General features: G+C 43.3%; 1 protein-coding gene across 1 annotated transcript in view; it reads right to left on the bottom strand.

Moving 5' to 3' along the window:
- Positions 1 to 1074: 1074 nt before the first annotated feature.
- The window catches only part of LOC143940047 (vomeronasal type-2 receptor 26-like), a 92192-nt gene continuing 72702 nt past the window's right edge, over positions 1075 to 20564 (bottom strand). The window contains exons 5-6 of the mRNA XM_077461095.1: positions 13874 to 13997; positions 1075 to 2458 (exon numbers count right to left, since the gene is read on the bottom strand). Of these exons, the coding sequence (XP_077317221.1) occupies positions 1566 to 2458; positions 13874 to 13997 (1017 nt within the window). The 3' untranslated portion in view covers positions 1075 to 1565. The remainder of the gene's footprint in view (positions 2459 to 13873; positions 13998 to 20564) is intronic.

The following is a 20564-nucleotide window of genomic DNA, read 5'->3' as shown; positions in this document are numbered from 1 at the left end:
CAGATGCCAACACACTACACGAGGCCGCCTCAAAGGCGGCCTTATATAGTGTGGGGCGTGCACTACACAGCCTGAGCTATGATTGGCCACAGGCAGGATGCCTGTGGCCAATCATGGCTCTCCGCGCTACTGGCGCTGCGATTGGCCAAGCATGCGGGGTCACAGTGCATGCTTGGCCAATCATGAGCCAGCAATGCACTGCGCCATCGCAGTGCATTGTGGGCCACACGAATTTTGCCGCGAACGGCCCAAACGTTCGGAATTCGGCGAACGCCCGAACGACCAATGTTCGAGTCGAACGTACGTTCGACTCGAACACGAAGCTCATCCCTAATGACCAACTTATCTATTGAAGAGATCAGACTTATAAGGTGAGTAAATGATGGATTGGGGAGGTCATGAAGAGATCACTTGAAGATTTTCTCATGTTGATTTAAGGAAATTTGATTGTTTTGCACATTCTTTGGCACTTTTATTGTCTGATGAATTTTTGTATGCTAAATCATTGGAGATCAATGAATTCCCTTCCACAGGCTGTGGTATCAGCGAGGGGCATTTATAGTATATAAACTACTACATAAACACCTGAACGACCACAACATATAGGGATATACAATCTAATACTGACATACAGTATAATCACACCATTACACACATAGGTTGGACTTGATGGACTTGTGTCTTTTTTCAACCTCATCTACTATGTAACTATATTAGGCTTACATAATTCTAACATTTAATGTCTTCTTCAGAATACATCTTATGATTGATCAATGAGCACCTGGAACCTGTTTTAGCTTTAAAAGTTTTCATACCCAGGATCTGGCAAGGTCTGGGGTAGGAGTGTTGTCTTTGCAGCATTGTATGGGGAAGCCAAATACTACCTCGTGGCAGCAGTTTATAAAGACATTTATACAAGGAGACATTTTTTATTAGGTCCTATAAAGAACATATTCTTTAAAACGAACTCAACTTATCATTTAAAATGTGAACTTTCTAAGAAGATGCTCTCATCAACTTTAACTAGTATGGATTTTTTTACTAATATATTTAACTACACCAGCAAAATGTATTTATTCATATAGCTGATACATCTACATACAATATATTTAAAGTGATCCTGACACTAAAAATACATAACAAGCAGCTTATAAAAGAACATGTTTAATATTTATCTTCTGGAAAGTTGGTGAGTGAAATCTTCCCTCTCTTGAAGAGTGATGGGTGGCTCTGGTATCGGACACATTAGGATGATTTGGATAATTTTCCCCCCTCTGATCACTGTGGTTCCTCCTCACTAGGTTACTACATTGTTCTGCAGTGAAGTAACGGCTGGTGGGAGGAACCACAACACCCAGCATGAGACAAGGTTTCCAACAAACCCGAATTGTGCGATACCAGCGGTGTGCAGAGCAACAAAATAGATTTACCATCCATTGGAGAGGCTAAGTATTAAGTGTTTATATTTAACAGTGTTCATTCTAAATATACTAGGAAAATACAAAAAATACCAATGATGGAGATAATGCTATAACTACTGGTAATCCAGTGTTGCTCCATACATATTAGCGAATAATTGTTTTTGTATTCAGATCAGGTCTGAACAGAATTATGTAACATTTTGGGAAAAATATACAGCCAAGAATTCCAGAACTTGAGGCCATTATAGCAAAAACCTCCACAGCCACCATGTATTTCCCTCTGGTGCTCAGATAGGCCGGGATCATGGCAATCCAGACACTGCAGAACACCAGCATGCTGAAGGTGATGTACTTGGCCTCATTAAAACTGTCCGGTAATGTCCTGGCTAAAAAGGCTATAATGAAACTCACAGCTGCCAGAAGCCCCATATATCCCAGGACAGAGTAGAAGCCGATAACTGAACCCTCATTACACTGAATGATGATCTTCCCCTGATAAGAGTAAGTGTCCTGATCCTGGAAGGGGGGAGAAATAGACATCCAAGTGACACAGATTATGACTTGAACCAATGAGAAGACACAAATTATAACATTTGGCAGTTTGGCTCCCATCCATCTCCTCCAAAGGCTCCCAGGTTTGGTGGCTTTAAAAGCAATACACACCATGATACTTTTGGCAAGTAGAGAAGAGACGGCAACTGAGAAGATGACACCAAAAGAGGTCACACGCAGCATGCAGGTCACATCTACTGGATGGCCGAGGAACAAGAAGACACAGAGGAAGCTCAGCATGATGGAGACCAGGAGAAGATCGCTCAGGTTCCGGTTATTAGATTTAACAATGGGGGTGTCCTGGTAATGTATAAATATCCCCAATATTAAACCAGTCAGAAGACAACAGAGGATGGAGACAGCTGAAAATACGGCAGCAATGGGATCATCAGTGTAGGAGAGAAATTCTATAAATTTTGGAACACACCGATCCTTCTTCTCATTTGGCCATTCTTCATCAGGACATTTCATGCAGTTTTCACTGTCTGCAGAAAGAACAATACAAACACAATGAGCATCGGGGTCAGAGCTTCTGAGAAAATGAATTGTTTTATGTTGTCTCACAGCTAGCAATGGGATTTCTATCAGTGCATTGTGGGAAAGCAAAAGAGAATATAATGAATATAATATACTGTAAATATAATACAAATATAATAAAAATATAAATTATAATCTAATATATGACCTAAATATATAATTTATTGGTGCACTCCTACGGTGCCCATGTCCCTTGGACACAACACATAACTGATCAGCAGATGGGCTCTATGATTGATCCTTCCGATTGGCCTGTTAATTATCCATACCTCTGCCTGCCACCAAAACTGACCACGCCTCTGCCTGATGCATATACTGACCCTGGTCTGTTTATGGATCATGTTCCTGCCTGCTGCCTGGACTAATACTTTACTGTGTTGGCCATGTCTCTGCCTGCTACCTGTACTGACCCTGGCCTGATTATGGATCATGTTCCTGTCTGCTGCCTGCAATAACCCTGGATTGTTTATGGACCATTTCCTTGCCTGCTTCCTGCATGTCAGCCTGCTGCTGTACTGACTTTGGCCTGTTTATAGACCATGTTCCTATGAGACACCAGCCCCACTCATCCTCTGCCAAAAATCTCACTAATAAAACTACCGGTAGGTGTTTCATTTACAAATGTGGTTATTTTGTGGGTCCTGGTGCTCCATGGTCTCAAAAAATGTGATAGGTAATCAGGAAATTAGATTTGTAATGTATGGCCCTGAAACACCTATAAGTGCTCCTTAACCACTTGCCGCCCGCCCTATTACAAATTGACGGCGGCAAAGTGGTTTCATTATCCTAACCGGACGTCATATGACGTGATTAGGATAATAAGCCGCTGCGCACCCCGGGGGCGCGCATCGCGGCGATCGTTGTTGCGGGGTGTCAGTCTGACACCCGGCAACTACGATCTCGGTAGAGTCTCCGACGGAGACTCTTTACCATGTGATCAGCCGTGTCCAATCACGGCTGATCACAGTGTAAATGGGAAGAGCCGGTGATCGGCTTTCCCTCACTCGCGTCTGTCAGACGCGAGTAGAGGAGAGCCGATCGGCTGCTCCTCTGACAGGGGGGGGTCTGTGCTGATCGATTATCAGCACAGCCCCCCCGAGGATGCCCACACTGGACCACCAGGGACACCACTAGACCACCAGGGAAAAGGTAATAACAATCCATAATCCTCCCTAGACCACCAGGGTGCCAGTCAGCACAATGGGTGCCAATCAGTGCCCATAATGGATGCCAATCAGTGGCCACAATGGGCATCACTGATTGGCATGCATTATTGTTTGGCACTGATTGGCATCCATTACTATAACACCGATGCCGCCTATGAGTGCCCACCTGTGCCGCCTATGAGTGCCCACCTGTGCCGCCTGAGTGCCCACCTGTGCCGCCTGAGTGCCCACCTGTGCCGCCTATGAGTGCCCACCTGTGCCGCCTATGAGTGCCCACCTGTGCCGCCTATCTATGCCCACCTGTGCCGCCTATCTATGCCCACCTGTGCTGCCTATCCATGCCCACCTGTGCCGCCTATCCATGCCCATCCGTGCCGCCCATCCGTGCCAGCTATCAGTGCCAATTTGTGCCACCTATCAGTGTCCGTCCGTGTCGCCCATCCGTGTCGCCCATCCGTGTCGCCCATCCGTGTCGCTCATCAGTGCCGCCTATCAGTGCCACTTCATTGGTGCCACATTGGTGCCCATCAGTGCCACCTTATCAGTGCCCATCAGTGTAGCCCCATCAGTGCCCATCAGTGAAGGAGAAAACATACTTATTTACAAAGTTTTGAAACTGAAACAAAAAAAAACATTTTTTTTTTCAAAATTTTCGGTACTTTTTTATTTGTAGCGCAAAAAATAAAAACCGTAGAGGTGATCAAATACCACCAAAAGAAAGCTCTATTTGTGGGAAAAAAATGATAAAAATTTCATTTGGGTACAGTGTAGCATGACCGCGCAATTGTCATTCAAAGTGCGACAGCGCTGAAAGCTCAAAATTGGTCTGGGCAGGAAGGTGTTTAAGTGCCCTGTATTGAAGTGGTTAAATGTTGGCCTCTCTATTGGGGTTACTACCTCATCTCCTAAAACTTGAACACATATGAATTCCAAAGGTTCTGTGGCTGATTAAGGTGGTATTTAAACTCCCTTGGTGCCTTATCTGCATTAAATTAGTCTCAGAACCTGTGTAATTCATATATGTTCGGGTATAAAGTAATGAGGTGGATATTCTACTCTCTATGTGGCTAGGCTGTGAAAAAGTCTCACACATTGCCATACTCAGAAAAGTAGAAGAATGTATTTTCGGGTGTAATTCTTATTATGTCCATGCTGTTTGTTAGAAATGAGTTTCTAGATGGACAACTTTGTGTAAAATAAAATATGTTTTAATTGTCTTTACACATTTTTCATAAACTTGGAAAATATAACATATTCAAAAGGCTCATTATTCTCATAGAATAAATATTGGGTTATTTGTTTTTCAAAGGGTCAATTTTACCATTGTATTGGTAATCCAGGGACTTCAAAAATGTGATTGGTAGTCAGGAAATTAAATGTGTAATTTATGCCCCTATAATTGGCTTGTGATGCATACATCTTTTTATAATATTTGCTGTCAGTTTTTTTAAAATAAAATCCTATTTGGAAACTTTTTACACTATTAGGATCTTTCACCCTCATTTTTTACTGCTCACATTTTAAGGAGTTTTTACCGCCAGAACTGGTCGTGATCGCGAGGAGAGAGCGTGAGGATAGGTCGGCTGTTTTTTCGCCCCTTTCCCGGTCACGGAGACCATTAAGCTAATTTTTCTCCTCCTGCTGTATAGCAGAGAGGGTCAACAATGTCCAGTGAGTAGGAATTTTACCTATATCCCATGGGTCTTGTATTGTGGTCTACGCTGATACCAGTGGGCCGTGTGATATACCTGGGAAAACGTTTTTCCTACTAAATGAAATCCCCTAATTGTGAACAATGTCTGCATTTGCCTGGACTGTTTTTTATAACACATAAAAGGCACAGGATTTAATCAATTTAATGATTTGTACTTATCATATTATTGTATAGAATATATTTAGTGGGATCCCACCTTTTACCTTGCCAACGCTGACGATAAAAAAAGAGGGGTCGCTATCCTCATTTCTAAACGCACTTCCTTTACCCTATCTCATACGATTAGGGACACAGAAGGACGTTACATTCTTGTCAAGGGACATGTCAATGGTATTCTATTCTCCCTCATTTCTTATTACGCCCCTAACAAAGGCCAAACTAGGTTCTTTTCTTCAATGTTGACCTCCCTCTCCCCCCACCTGGAGGGTAAGGTGATTATGGGTGGCGACTCTAATGTCGCCTTCGATCACGTGCTAGACAAGTCCTCCTCGAAAAAGTCTCTCCTGAAGAGGCCTCCCAAGCAGAGTCTTCGCATTGCAAGGCTCTTTCATGCTTTGGGTATGATAGACTCCTGGAGGGAGCTGAATCCCTCAGCCCAAGACTATACGCACTTTTCTGCACCCCATAGTACCTACGCCCGCATAGACCACATTTTTATTCACTCAACTGACATTCCTCTAACCTCCCATGCCGCTATAACTGATGTCCCTTGGTCTGATCACGCTTTAGTCTCCTTGAAAATTTCAGGGTGCCTGAATCGATCAACCCCTCCGCAATGGCGGCTAAAAGAGTCCTTGCTTTCTCACCCAGCACATCGCACTAGCCTCGAAATTGACCTTAAGGAATATTTCCGTATTAATGACACTGAGGACACTTCCCCCGGTGTTCTGTGGGGGGCACATAAGGCAGTTATGAGGGGTAAGCTCATACAACTCTCCTCCCGCCTTAAACGGGAAAAACAAGCAGACATCGTCAACTTGGAGAAAAACTTCCAGACCCTATGTAAAGCGCACAAAAAACACCCCTCTGCTTCCTCCCTTGCTCGCCTCGATGCTGCCAAGATCGCTCTTAACACCGCCCTCACATCCAGTGCCGAGAACCATACCCGATGGGTGAGTGGTAGATTTTATCTTAACTCAGATAAATTTGGACCACTCCTCGCAGCGAAACTCTCCCCCAAATTTAGAGCTCAGGCCCTCCCAAAAATCAAATCACCATCTGGTGCTCTTACACAAAACCCCAAACATATCCTGAAGGCCTTCCACGAATTCTATGCTAAGCTTTACTCCGGCCCGAACCATATTAGCTCTCAGTCCACCGAAAACTACCTTGACAGCGTCCCGCTCCCTAAGATATCGGACTCTCATCGTTCGATCATGGAGGCCCCCATCTCGGAAACAGAAGTTAGAGCAGTCATTAAAGACCTTAGGAAGGGGTCTGCCCCAGGCCCGGACGGATTTTCAACACATTATTATAAGACCTTTTCTGACATATTATCTCCTTATCTGGCCCGATTTTTCAACTCCTTGTCCCAAACTTCACCCCTAGATCACACAGCAAATTTGGCATATATCTCGGTTATCCCTAAACCGGGGAAAGACCAGAGTCTAGTTAGTAACTATAGGCCCATCTCCTTAATCAACAACGACTTGAAAATAATGACCAAAATTCTCTCCAACCGACTGGGATCTTTCATTAGCAACTATATCCATAAGGACCAAGTGGGATTTATTCCCGGAAGGCAGGGACCGGACCAGATAAGGAGAGCGGTGGATATTATTTCCCTTCTCAACTCAGGGTGGGACGGAGGGCCTCCTCAGGAGGGCTTCCTCCTTTCTATAGACTTGCAGAAAGCGTTTGACACTATCACCTGGCCTTACTTATTTGGCGTTCTACGAAAATGGGGTTTTGGTCCCCACTTCATTCACCTCCTAGGGGCTCTTTACTCTCACCCTCGGGCACAAGTTAGACTCCAGGGCCACCTCTCAGACCCCTTCCTAATCAGTAAAGGAACCAGACAGGGATGCCCTCTCTCCCCCCTCCTCTTCGCCATTGGTATTGAAACGTTAGCTATATCCATCAGGAATCATCCGGACATTCAGGGAGTACGTTGCGGCAACACGATTCACAAATGCGCTCTGTTCGCGGACGACGTCCTCCTTTTCATTACCTCCCCTACAGTCTCAACCCCTCATGTCCTTCAACTCCTCCAAGAATTTGGACAAGCCTCAGGACTCCAAGTTAATATGGCCAAGTCAACGGCCCTCAATGTTTCCTTAACCCCTGAAGTAGTAAATAGGCTAAAAGAACAATTCCCCTTCGCCTGGAGTTCTCCCTCTATCCCATACCTAGGGGTTCACCTTACATCTAACTTTGGCCAGCTGTTCCACCAGAATTACCCACCCATGATCAAAAAACTTAAAAATGATCTTGAACAATGGTCCCTCCATAAGATATCATGGATAGGGAAAATTAACGCTGTAAAAATGACCCTTCTTCCTAGGTTACTATACCTCTTCCGCTCTCTACCCATTCCGGTACCTAAGTCTCTTATACAGAACCTTCAATCGGCAATTATTAAATTTACCTGGGGCAGATCCAACCACAGAATCCCCAAGAAAACATTATTTAGACCCAGAAGAAAAGGCGGTCTAGGGCTGCCCAATCTCTGGTGGTATTATCAAGCAGCACAACTCTGCCAGATATCTAATGTTTACTCAAGCGGGCCCAAACCCGAATGGATAGAGATGGAAAGACAGGCTATCCCTAAATTTACCATTGATTTCCTTTTATGGCGCCCCCCAAAATCCAGACCCCCAGTCATGTCTCCTACCCTATCTCACTCCCTTGCTCTTTGTGACAAGATTTACAAGTCCAATACCCTTACCTCCAGGTGGCAACCTCTCGCACATATCTTCAATAATCCCTCATTTCAGCCGGGGCTGAATATCAAAGCGTTCCAATGGTGGACAGACAAAGGTCTTTACAGAATAGGACATTATCTTAATCCGGCAGGACCACTTAAGTTGAAACAATGCATCTCTAAGTTGGAGATGCCTCCTACAGAACGGTTCCGGTTCCATCAATTATCCCATTTTCTGCACAACCTAACTTCCCAATACCCCCTTCCCCTCACAGTTTCGCCTTACGAACTTTGGTGTTCTTCAGCCATAGACATGAGGGGAGGGATTTCGCTGATCTATTCGGCATTTGCTGAACCAATGGATAAAGCGCAGTACATGCTGAGCTGGGAACACGACCTAGGAATCGAGTGGGACCTGGACTCCTGGCACACCCATTTCAATACTGCATTTAAGGGGATCCTCAACACATCTCTGGTGGAGGCGGACGTCAAGGTCCTTACACGTTGGTACCTTGTACCCACACGCCTTGCTAAGTATTACCCTCAATTCTCCCCCTTATGTTTCAGAGGGTGTGGGCACCTGGGATCGCTCATTCACATTTTGTGGGAGTGTCCCAGGATTAGAAATTTCTGGAATAAGACTTTTGCACTAATCCGCAAGGTGACCGGCCAAGCAGCTCCCCAATCCCCAACATTCGCCCTCTTAAATGAAGGAATCCCCCACATCTCCAAATATACTCAATCTCTGATTCATTTCATCCTATTGGGTGCTAAATTGACTATAACCAGGTCCTGGAAATCCCCTAGGGTTTCCTTCCCGAATCTGAAACAAAAAATTACCTGGATTATGTTTCAAGAAAAAATTTCCTACACTATTCTGGACAAAATGAGTAAATTTAAAAGGGTTTGGGAGCCCTGGGCCAGTCACATTGGGATCCTTCTTTAGTTTTTGATCCCGGGGTCTTGGCCTAATGATTGCCCTATCTATAGAGCTGCACCCCCTTCTGACAGCGTCCGGCTCTCCTTGACCCAGGCTTCGTCAGTTTAGCGTTGTTCCCTCCCCCTCTTCCCCTCTCTTTTTTCTTTTTCTCTCTTTCCCCCTCTTGTCCCTCCCCCTCCCCTCCCCCTGGTCGGGCCAGGCTGAGGGGGGGTGGGGGACGTTTTCCTTAACAAGCTCTGGTTTAACAATTATACTTAGGCATGTATCTCTAACAATATCCTTTGTTTACTAGGCTCTCCCAGGGGCCGGACCTCATGTCCTGCTGAGAGCTATGCCATTGAACAGGACCCCCTTGGGGTCTTTCCCAGGTTCTTCCCATTAGTTTTTATGTGAGTCATATTTTCAGTTTATGCTACACGGGGTATGATGGGACCTGACACTAGCTTATCCTCGGTCCCGGGTGAGCCATGGGGCTCCGACACAGTGAGATCCCTGTCGGGGTGTCGGGGCACTAGGCCGCCGGGAGGGGGGGTTCATTTATGATTATTACTTTTTACTTTGTCTTTCCTATTGAGCACACCTAGTACTACTGGTTCCTTTTCCTTTTTATATCTCTACCATGGTTCTTTTTTTTTTTTCAGGAGTTTTTTGTTCACTTTGGTTGTGCAGGTTAATCTATACTCCTGATCCACCCCGGTACTAGGTCCTCCCTGCTGATACCCCTGTAGAGTTCTACCCGATGCCGGAGTAAGGAACTAACTCCTTATTGTTCATGTCTATAACCTGTTGTGTTATCTATTCATCTTTTTTATGGCTTTCCCCTGCGTGGGAGCCTCAATTCTGTAATGCCAACTATTTTTTCAATAAAACTCTTTTAAACGGGAAAAAAAAAAAAAAAAAAAAAAAAATTAAAGAAATGTTCCCTAAATATAGTATCCTTTTTGGACCTAAAAAAAAAAAAAAAAGAATATATTTAGTGGGAATGCTTCAGTTATTCCTTTTTATTTATTAGTGGGACTGCTTTATCTCAAGGAAAGGACTGACACTTAATAACTCTCGCCACTAGGTGGTGTGGGTTTGCACAAAACGTTTAGTCTTTCTTGCTCACTAGTTGTTAGATATTTTACGTTTAGGAGAGAGAGTCTCATTATTTGTGAATGAGATCCTGCCTTCTAAAGAAAACATAGAAACAAAGTGTGTTATGTTGTGTTTTTGTTGTGTGTGTTTTATTTCCAGGAGTCATCAAGAGCATCTATCAAGCTGCCGGAGAGTGGGCGGTATAGATAGTCAGGAATTGGGTTGTATAACATGTAACCTGCCTGTGCAAATTATTAAATATTTTACATGGTTGAATGTTTTTTTTTTTTTCTTTCCTTTCCCTTTTCTTACCCTAAAGTTCAGGTACTTAATTTTTCTAGGATTGTAAGTTTTTTCCTTTCTTTCCCAGACAATGAGGACATTGTCTAAATGGGAGTGGGGAGCACGCGCGATTAGTTTTTTTCTATTTAAAATTCCTAAAGCCACAGTTTTTAGGGTCAATTATACCAAATTATGGTTTCAGTGCCAGTCTAGCTGAATTGCACTGGGTTCTGCTTGGCCACAGGTGTTGCTGTCATCACTGGCAAGTGTGAGAACGCAGTTTAGCTAGGCGTATTGGGTGCCATTCTTCCTCAGAACCAACCCAGTGAGAGTGTCATCTTGCTGTGCATTCTGGGAGAAGGTATTTAAGGTACTGACATCACTTGCTTCTGGGTTCCGGTCCAGAAGATCTTTCTGTCTGTTTGGTCCTGGTCCTTCTGACCAGCCCCCATGGCCCTCATGGCCTGGGGTGAGGATCCATCCAATTCCAAGTCATGGGGCTGGCTAGCCCAAGGCAAAGTAACTGGAAGTAGGATTCAAAGGTGGTCCGGTGCCGTCTCATCTGTGGAGAGACCCAGCAACTGGAGAAGCAACCAAGGGAGGACTCTTTGGGAGAAGGCCACGCATAAGGCTGGCTTTTCAGAAAGAGCCTGGAGGCTCAGTTGAAAGACACCAAGTGAATCTACACTCATACAGTATCACCGGAGTGGCTGCGAGATACTGGTACCATATGATACCTCTCTAAATTTACCTAATCCTTTAGTTACATTCAAGTCTGTGGCAGAGACTTTATTCACAAGTGTTCTACATCCAAGCCTGTGGCAAAGACTTTGTTCAAGTGTTCTACATGAAAGTCTGTGGCAGAGACTTTGCTTTACTTAATCACTCTATCGGCTGCTAGGCCTAGTGAAAGGAGGTCTATCCGGTAGCCGTGAGAATCTAGTTGCGAGCAGTAAATCTCTGAATTTCTATAGTGAAAGACTTCCTCTCTTTTGCATTTCCAAGAGTACCTGAACTTCCTACCCAACCCTCTATCCTTCACTGAGAGACTGTTCTGTCTACTTGTTATCAAATAAGTATCCCAAAAGTGGATCCAGTGTCAGTTTCTGCAATTCTTTGGGCCATCTACCTCGGGGATTTCCCTAGACGTACACAAGGTCAAGAAGGTAACGGTCAGCCAAATTAAACCAGCCGCTCCTTCGGGGGTAAGTGCTACACTATTTATCGAAGAACAACTGATGGAATTCTTTCAAAATAATGAAACCTCTGTACAGGACAAATTTGTGCTTTGGAATGCACACAAGGAATTTATTTTCCTGCAGTTGGAGGCGAGGGCCAAGAGGCAGCAGCGTAGGCACTTTAAAGAATTAACAGATAAAATCTTTGCATTAGAAACTCATAACAAACAAAAACCTTCTCTCACAATCTCAAACCAAATTTTCCAATTGAGATATGACTTAAGGCTTTTATTATTGGAAAACTTTGAAAAAGCATCCAAAAAACGTAAAATTACTTATTACGCCACGGGAAACAAAGCAGGCAAAAATTTAGCACATAGAATTAAGGGTGCACAAAAAAAACTAAGATCCCATACATAATACATCCCCTCACCAAAAACAAACTTTACCACCCTCAAGAAATAGCCGATGCTTTCAGCTTTCTACATACTATCCAACCAGATACTGATGCAATCAAATTATTTCTAGAAAAATTAAATATTCCTAATATCTCGCAGGAGCAACTGATATCTTTAAATCAGCCTTTCAGTATTTCAGAAATACACAAAGCAATTGATTCTCTTCCACTTAATAAATCTCCAGGTCCAGATGGATTCTCTAGTGATTCTTATAAAACTTTTAAACTTCTATTGACACCATATATGGAACAAATCTTCACCACTGCTGCTGCCTTGGCCTCCTTCTCCCCTGAAATGCTTAATGCTATTATTGTGATCTTGCTGAAGCCATTGAAGGAACCCAACTCTCCCCCTAACTTTAGACCTATTTCACTTCTCAACATCGATTTAAAAGTCTACGCTAAGATAGTTGCCTTCTGACTGCTAGATTTGCTCCCCCTTATCATTAACCCTGTTCGAACAGGATTCACCAAGGGACGCCAAACGTCTGACGCCATCCGCAGACTGACGACCATTATCCATCTTGCTAAGTTACACGGGAGGCCATATTAGCCCTTTACTCCAAGCCTTCAGCCCAGGTTTACACCTCCAGAGTATTGTCCAAACCGTTCACCATTACCAATGGCACTAGCCAGGGGTGTCCCTTATCTCCCTTAATATTCAATGTGTTAATGGAACCCCTAGCCATCTATATCCATTCCCATCCAGATATTAAAGGATTCCCACTGCCCAAATCTACCCATACAATCAGCCTATTCGCAGATGATATCATTATGATACTTGATTGTCTTACTATAATCCTTTCGAATTTGGCTGTTAGTGTACATAACAAATACAAATTTATCAGAAGTTAAAAAACGAATTCCCGATAACTTTGGATAAATTTGTATTTGTTATGTTCACTAACAGCCAAATTTGAAAGGAAATTATAGTTTTTATTATTATTATTATTATTATATATTAATAAATAATAATAATACAAAACTATAATAATGGTTAATAAATGTAATACTTTAATTATAATAGATAATATTAAAATATTTTTTGTTCTTTCGGATTTTCACATTTTTCATTCTTATTTTTGGATTTTCATTCTTTTGATTTTTCGGACTTTTGTTATTGTTTTCGGATTTTCTCATTTTCGTTCTTTCAGTTTTTTTGATTTTTTTGAATTTCAGATTTTTGTTCTTTCCAATTTTTGCATTTTCAAAATAATGAATACCACAAATTAATGGAATGTAACAAATTTGAATTGATCAGAAGTAAGGAATGATAAAAAAAAAATATATATATATATATATATATATATATATATATATATATATATATATATATATATATATATGTATATATATATGTATATATATATATATATATATATATATATATATATATATATATATATATATATATATATATATATATAACTAAATGTAATTAATTTGAATGTATCCGAATTTCTGAATGTATTCTAAATAATGAATATTGATCATAACGAATGATCTGAAAAAAAAAAAAAAGCGAATTGTCAGAAAATATTTGGCAGTGCACATGTCTAGTAGTAAAAGTAGCAAAATACAATGAGGCTACACACATTGCAGAGATGTTCTTTTTTACCCCCTGACATTTAACTACAGTAGTAACTTGTGTCTAGTTAATAACTTACTAGCAAATACAAAACATACCGTAAATGTTGGATATCTCTCCTTCTGGACATGGGACACACTCATAGCAACATTTATGAATTGTAGATCCAAAATTTTTTCTACTTCCAGGTAAACAGGAATCTGAGCATCGAGATACCGGAATCTGAAATCAGATCATATTATTATTATGTAAATATCCATCATATCCCATAAGGTTATACAAACTGAATGTTACAAATATGAATGAGGTTCTGGTTTGCCTCTACAATGGGCTCAAGGTGAATTCTGCAGGTTTGACATCCATTCAAGGTACAATATTTTGGGGGGTTTCATTCACTTTGGGTGTTTATTCATCTCAATTGTATGGTGGCCTCTGTTTTCAGTTAAATTGCACTTTTATTTCAAGGCAATGCTTTAAAAATTGAGGGTTTTGGTTTCAGGGCTGGTGTTTTGGGGTTTTCAGAATTTCTCTTGTTGTTTTTGGTATTTTTAGATTATGTTGATTGGGCTTTAAATATTTTAAATAAGGATGAAAGAAAGATTTAAATTTAAAGAAAGATAAACTAAATATAAGAATAGTAGGCACCTAAACCACCTCACAGTATATGCCTCACATTTACATTAGCCCCATCCCCCTAGTTAAAATAAAAGTGAGGAATACACCGATTAGGCCTATTATTCCTAATAAAACTATCCTGTTGTATCCTCTGTGGCATATTTACCACTTGCCAACCAGCCGGTGTCATTATCCGATGGTTATACGATGGCAGGTCAGCTCGTTCCCACAAATCGCTGTAGTTATACAGGGGTCCCTTTAACAGTCACAGTACCGCAAAAAATCACTAACCACAATTACTGGTAAAAAAAAATAACAATAAAAATCCCATAAATCTATTCCCTATTTTGTAAACACTATAACTTTTGCACAAACCTATGAATATGCACTTATTTTTTACTAAAGAAGAATACATATTGACCTAAACTGATGAAGAAATTTATTTTTTTAACATTTTTTTGATAATTTATTATAGCAAAAAGTAATATATTTCCTGGACCTCCCCATGTCAGCCTACTATGGGTCAGCTCCGCCCCCCTCTGACCCCTCCAGGACCACCTTTTTCCTAGCCCATGAAGGGAGGCTGCCTGCCCACACCAGTGTTCTTTTTTTGTCCTCGCTCCGGACGCCTTTTAAAGTTTATTTATTTTTATTTTGTTTTTATTTATTTTTTTCTCCATCCACCTGTTTGGGTTCAGCCTCTCCCGTATCAGACGACCCCCCCCATAGAGGCAGTAAATATCCTGAGGAGGTGGGTTCCCGTGGTGCTGGAATAAAAAGGTGCAGTATAAATAACTGTGTATTACTGGCAAAGGTCACTGGCAGTATAAATGACTGTATATACCTTCCTTAGGCAGGTGCTGGCACTCTCTCCTTCCATGTTTTTTTGTATACAGGCAGTGATTTGGCTCGCTGGGACTTGTAGTTCACCACCTCCACATTTATTCCTTTCAGGAAGCTCAGTTGAGCAGGTGAGGTCAGAGGTAGCTTCCTCTTGGATTGCCTAGCAAACACCAGAATGCTCACTGCTGATTTGCAGCAGGCTCTGTACTCCAGGGCTAATCTCAGTCTCCAGCTGATCAATCTGCTACTCTGCTCTGGTAAGCCTGATTTCCAGGACTCTCTTTTCTTACTGTTGTGTTACTTGTCTGTTTTTATTATCCTGTGCCTTTTTAGATCTGGGGAGTTTTGCCTGCCTAGCTGCCTTAGCACTGAAGATTCAGATGGAGAAGTTTATTTTATTTATTTATTTTATTTATTTATTTAAAAGAGGTTCCTACTCAGCATTCCAGCCTCAAAGGAGTAAAAGGCTAGACATGACAAGTCGCAGAGTCGCATGCAGGTGGATAGACGCCTGTTGTCACAGCATTCCAGATCTCCCTCACCCTTTACCTCACTTTAGTCACTCAGACCTGAGCCAAGAGAGGTCAAGACATCAGAAAGCCTCTAGGAAGAGCGAATCTGGGCGCAGACAGAGAAGATCCTCTTCTTCAGATAGGTCTTCATCGCCAGCCCAGGGAGAAGAAGGATCCTGTTGGGCTTGCTCAGCTGAGGTCATCAGAGGAAAGTGGGTGTGCATCCTGCTTCAAGGAGGTGGCTCAGGACAATGCTGCAAATGCACGCCAGGTTAAATCCTACATTAAGCACGCAGTCAAGGAAGGGTTGAACCGTGTTTTAAGGAATCCTGCTCATCCTGCTGTATCTTCAGCATTTGCAGATTCAGATCATGTCTTTTCAGTGCGTTTTTAACTTTAATGTCGATAGCGATTCAGATCCATCTGAGGCTGAGATGGTCTCAGAATTGCATACGTTTGATTTTTACACTGGTTCTCCTCTTGGTGGAGGCTGTTAAGGATGCGATGAAGTGGCAGGAAGAATTGTCACCTCAAAGAAACAGCAGAGATACTACCCGTATTTAAAGAAATCTTTACCTTCCTTCCCATTCATTTCTGAAATTAAAGAATTATTTGACTATGACTGGGCAGGGCCTGAGAAGCTCAATGTGCATAATAGAGTATCGAAGCTGTAACCCTTGGGACACTACGCCTAAGGTGTATGCTTCATTACCTATATTCACCTGCCACATTCCGCTTCTGCTGGAGGATTCGGTCTCCTTTAGGGATCCTATGGATCGCAGAATAAACGCAGACCTAAATAGGTTGTATAGTTTGGCTGAAGCAGCCTGCAGGCTGGCGGTAGTGCTCACTTCTGTGGCAGCAGCACTTGGGTTGGATTTGCACCTGTGCGTTTTTGGTGCTTTTTGCGGTTTTGCGCTATTGTTAATTTACCATGGTCTCCTATGGGGCATGTTCGGTGGTGCGGATCTGCGGAATGCAGGGAGCACTGGGAGTGCATGAGTCTGAATCCTGCCTTAGGCTGTGGGTAGTGGAGCTGGTGGATGGATGTTCAGATGAAAGTCTGGGAAGTGGCAGTTCTTCTCTTTTGCAATTTTCAGGACTGCTGTAGAGTTTGTGGCTTAAGTGGCTGTTGACCAGGTCAGGGAGCCGGTTCAAAAGATGACAGCAAACATAATGGCTCATTCCATCACAGCCGCAGAGCCTTATGGTTGAAGCATTGGTCGGCCGATAAGGCTTCCAAGCACAGTCTATGTTCGATTCCATTCAGCGGGAAGCTACTCTTCGGGAAGACTTAGAATCAGCAATTCAGCGGGTTTCTGGCGGTAGATCTAGCCCAATCCTGCAGAAGAGAAAAAGACAATAGCAGCCCTTTCAGTTTAACAAGAGATCCAAAGAAGGATTCAGCTAGGCCAGTACTTACAGTTTTTCATGGAAGGGAGCCGGTTCAATCTTCCAGAAACCTTCCAAGCCCAGTGCCAACGAAGCTTCTAAGGCTTCAAATAAGTCCTTCTGAAGGTGTCTCCACTTAACCCTCTCAAGTAGGAGCAAGACTAGCCTAATTCGGGGGGGTTTGGGTAGTCAAATTACAGGATGTCTCGAGTTCAGAACAAGGCCCCCTCAGACCATGTTCGTAGAAACTGGGCTTCCTACAGATGTTTGAGAGGATATATAGGGGAGCTGTTGGCAGCAAGGGCCATCCTTCCGGTTCCAAGGCATGAATTGGGTCAAAGAGTATGTTCCCCTCTGTTTTTGGTCCCAAAGGATTCAGGGGGTTTCGGACCAGTTTTTTTGGCCTCAAAGTCCTGAATTCTTTCATGAAGGTTCCACCATTCAAAATGGAGTCAGGGGAAATTATCATTTCCATTGTGGACTTAGGAGACTGGATTGTTTCCATCGATTTGGCGGATGCGTATCTTCTTGTTTCCATAGATGCATCTCAGCATCGCTTTCTCAGTTTTTCCCATGGAAGGCTCTCATTTTCAAATATTCCATTATCTAGATGACATGCTACTTCTGGGTCCATCAAGAATGAGCTCCTTCTACTTCATGTGATTTTCACCTGCAAACACTAGCTTGTTTTGCTTGGGTCGGAGCCAGATGCATCCGACCCAAATGTTGGAGTATTTAGGAGTACAATTCAACACAGATCAGGGTGGTGTTTCTCTTCCTCAGAGGAAGGTCCAGGAGATCCAGTCTTAGAAAAAAGCAGTGATAGCAAGGTCTTCCATGATGGTGTAGGAGTGCATGCAGTATCTGGGGGTTCTATCAGCCACAGTTCCAGTAGTCCAATGGGGCAGGTGGCGCAGAAGGAGGTTTCAAAGGAACTTTCTTCTTCAGTGGGATCATCACTCCTTCTACCAGAAATTCTGCCAGTTCCGATAATCTGGTCCCTGGTTTGGTGGTCAGTAGAATCTTTCCGTTGAAGGCCTCAGAACCAATAGTGGTGATGACCAATGCCAGTCTGGCAGGCTGCGGGGCACACTGCCTGGGCCAGCAGGTTTAAGGCCAATGGAAATTTTGTGAATTTCCTAGGATTAGATGCTGTCAGACGCACTCTCTTAGTGCTCTAACCTATGTTGCGAGGCCGAGCTGTCTAGATTCTTGGGCAACAACTACAGTGGCTTATGTGTCTCAAGGGGGCACAAGAAGTCACCCTCTCCTTCAGGTGACATGTCAATCTTCCTATGCGCAGAGAAGAATCTCTGCTCTCTTACAGCATCTTATCTCCCAGGGCCTGGGAATGGTTTTAGCAGATCACTTGAGTCGAGGCTTTGAGAATCACAACGAATGGGGCCTGAATCGATATATCTTATAGCATTGGAGGAGAATTGTCAACTGCCTTGCTTCTTCTCCCGGACCTGGCATCCACAGGCATTGGGTCAGGGTGCTCTGTCCAGGTCTTAGAACTTCCCCTTGGTTTATGTGTTCCTGCTGCTTCCATTGGCTCTCAAAATCCTGCTGAAGATTCAGCGAGAAGATCACAGCAATAGTAGTCTTACCTTACTGGCTCAGGGAGCTGTGGTTTCCTCTGGCTTGGAGGATAAAGTTGGGCTTGCCAATCCCACTGTCTCCTTGTCAAAATCTCCTTCTGCGGAGTTGGGCCTGACACCCAAACTGCAGGAGGATGAAGTTAATAACTTGGAAGTGAGAGGGAGGCTTTAACTGGCTTGGGTCTCTCGGGCGGTGTAGTGGAGACATTATTACAGGCTTGTAAGAGGTCCACGAATGTAACCTATCACCAGATCTGGAATACTACAGAAAGGGGTTGGGACCTTGGATCTCCTTCAGTGTCTAACATTTTGGAGTTTCTGCAGAGTGGTCTCTCAGCCCTTGTACACACGGTCGGACATTCCGACAACCAAATCCGTCGGATTTTGTTCGACGCATTTAGTCCGAAACTGTTGCATACACACGGTCGGACAAAGTTGTCGGAAAATCCGATCGTTCAGAACGTGATGACGTTATTTCGTTACGACGGGACTGCGTTCACGCTAGTAGCCAATAGCTTTGGTGTAGGAATTTGATCTGAGCATGCGTGGCACTTTGTCCGATCGAAATTCTCTACACATGATTGGAGCATTTTTGTCCAATCGGAGCATTTTGTCGGAAAATGTTACCAACAAGTTGGAAAACTTGGTCCATTGGATACTCTGATGGAAACAGTCCGATGGAGACCACACACAGTCGGAATAACTGACAAAACGGTCCGATCGGACACATTCCATCGGAATCTCCGACCGTGTGTACAAGGGCTAAGGGTTAACTTATAATTCCCTGAAGGGTCAAATCCCCACTTTGTTGGCTATGTCGTGTACAAGATATGCTCTACATCCATTGGTGATCAGATTTTTAGGGGCAGCCATAGAAATCAGACCTCCATTGAAATCGTTTTTTTCGAAAAGAGGACTTAACACTAGTCTTGGGAACATCGCTGGTTCCTCCATTTGATCAAGCTTTCTCTTGTTCATTACTTCTTAACAGTTTATTTTGTTTTTTACTAGCCGTTGCCTCGGCCAGAAGGGTCTCCGAGTTGTTCGCCTTCTCAACTAAAGAACCATATTGTTTGGTGCTCCCAGACATGATAGTCCTTAGGCCGATTCCAAGCTTAATACCTATGGTTTCCATGTGATTTCGTATGAACTGGGAGGTCATTCCCCCAGCCTTTCCGGCGGATACAGCTGGTGATGAGTGGAATAGGTTAGACCTGGGCTCTGCGGTTTCAACCTACCTGAAATGGTCTAAAAGTTTATTTTGTTTTTTACTAGCCGTTGCCTCGGCCAGAAGGGTCTCCGAGTTGTTCGCCTTCTCAACTAAAGAACCATATTGTTTGGTGCTCCCAGACATGATAGTCCTTAGGCCGATTCCAAGCTTAATACCTATGGTTTTCATGTGATTTCGTATGAACTGGGAGGTCATTCTCCCAGCCTTTCCGGCGGATACAGCTGGTGATGAGTGGAATAGGTTAGACCTGGGCTCTGCGGTTTCAACCTACCTGAAATGGTCTAAAAGCTGATCAGCTGTAGTTTTTTCCCAATGGGGCCTAAAAGGGTATGCAGGCAACATCCAGAGTTTTTTCTTCCTGATTTGTCAAAGACCATGCATATTGCATACAAAATGCTGTGCCTTCCTCCTCCTTCAGAGATCAAAGCACATTCGATGAAGGGTATGGCGGCATCCTGGGCAGCATACACAAAGGCCGCCCCTGAGGTAGTTTGCAGAGCAGCAAGCTGGAGTGCGCCCAACACATTTTATTAGGCATTACAGGCTTAATTGGCTTGCCCGCCTGAGGAGACATTTGGCTCTAAGGTTATTATGG

This window comes from Lithobates pipiens, unplaced genomic scaffold, assembly GCF_037356315.1.
Source record: "Lithobates pipiens isolate NorthernLeopardFrog02 unplaced genomic scaffold, aLitPip1_a1.2 Scaffold_3, whole genome shotgun sequence".
NCBI classification, from domain to species: Eukaryota; Metazoa; Chordata; class Amphibia; order Anura; family Ranidae; genus Lithobates; species Lithobates pipiens.
The sequence above is the reverse complement of the archived record's forward strand: the minus strand, read 5'-3'. Positions and strand labels throughout refer to the sequence as shown.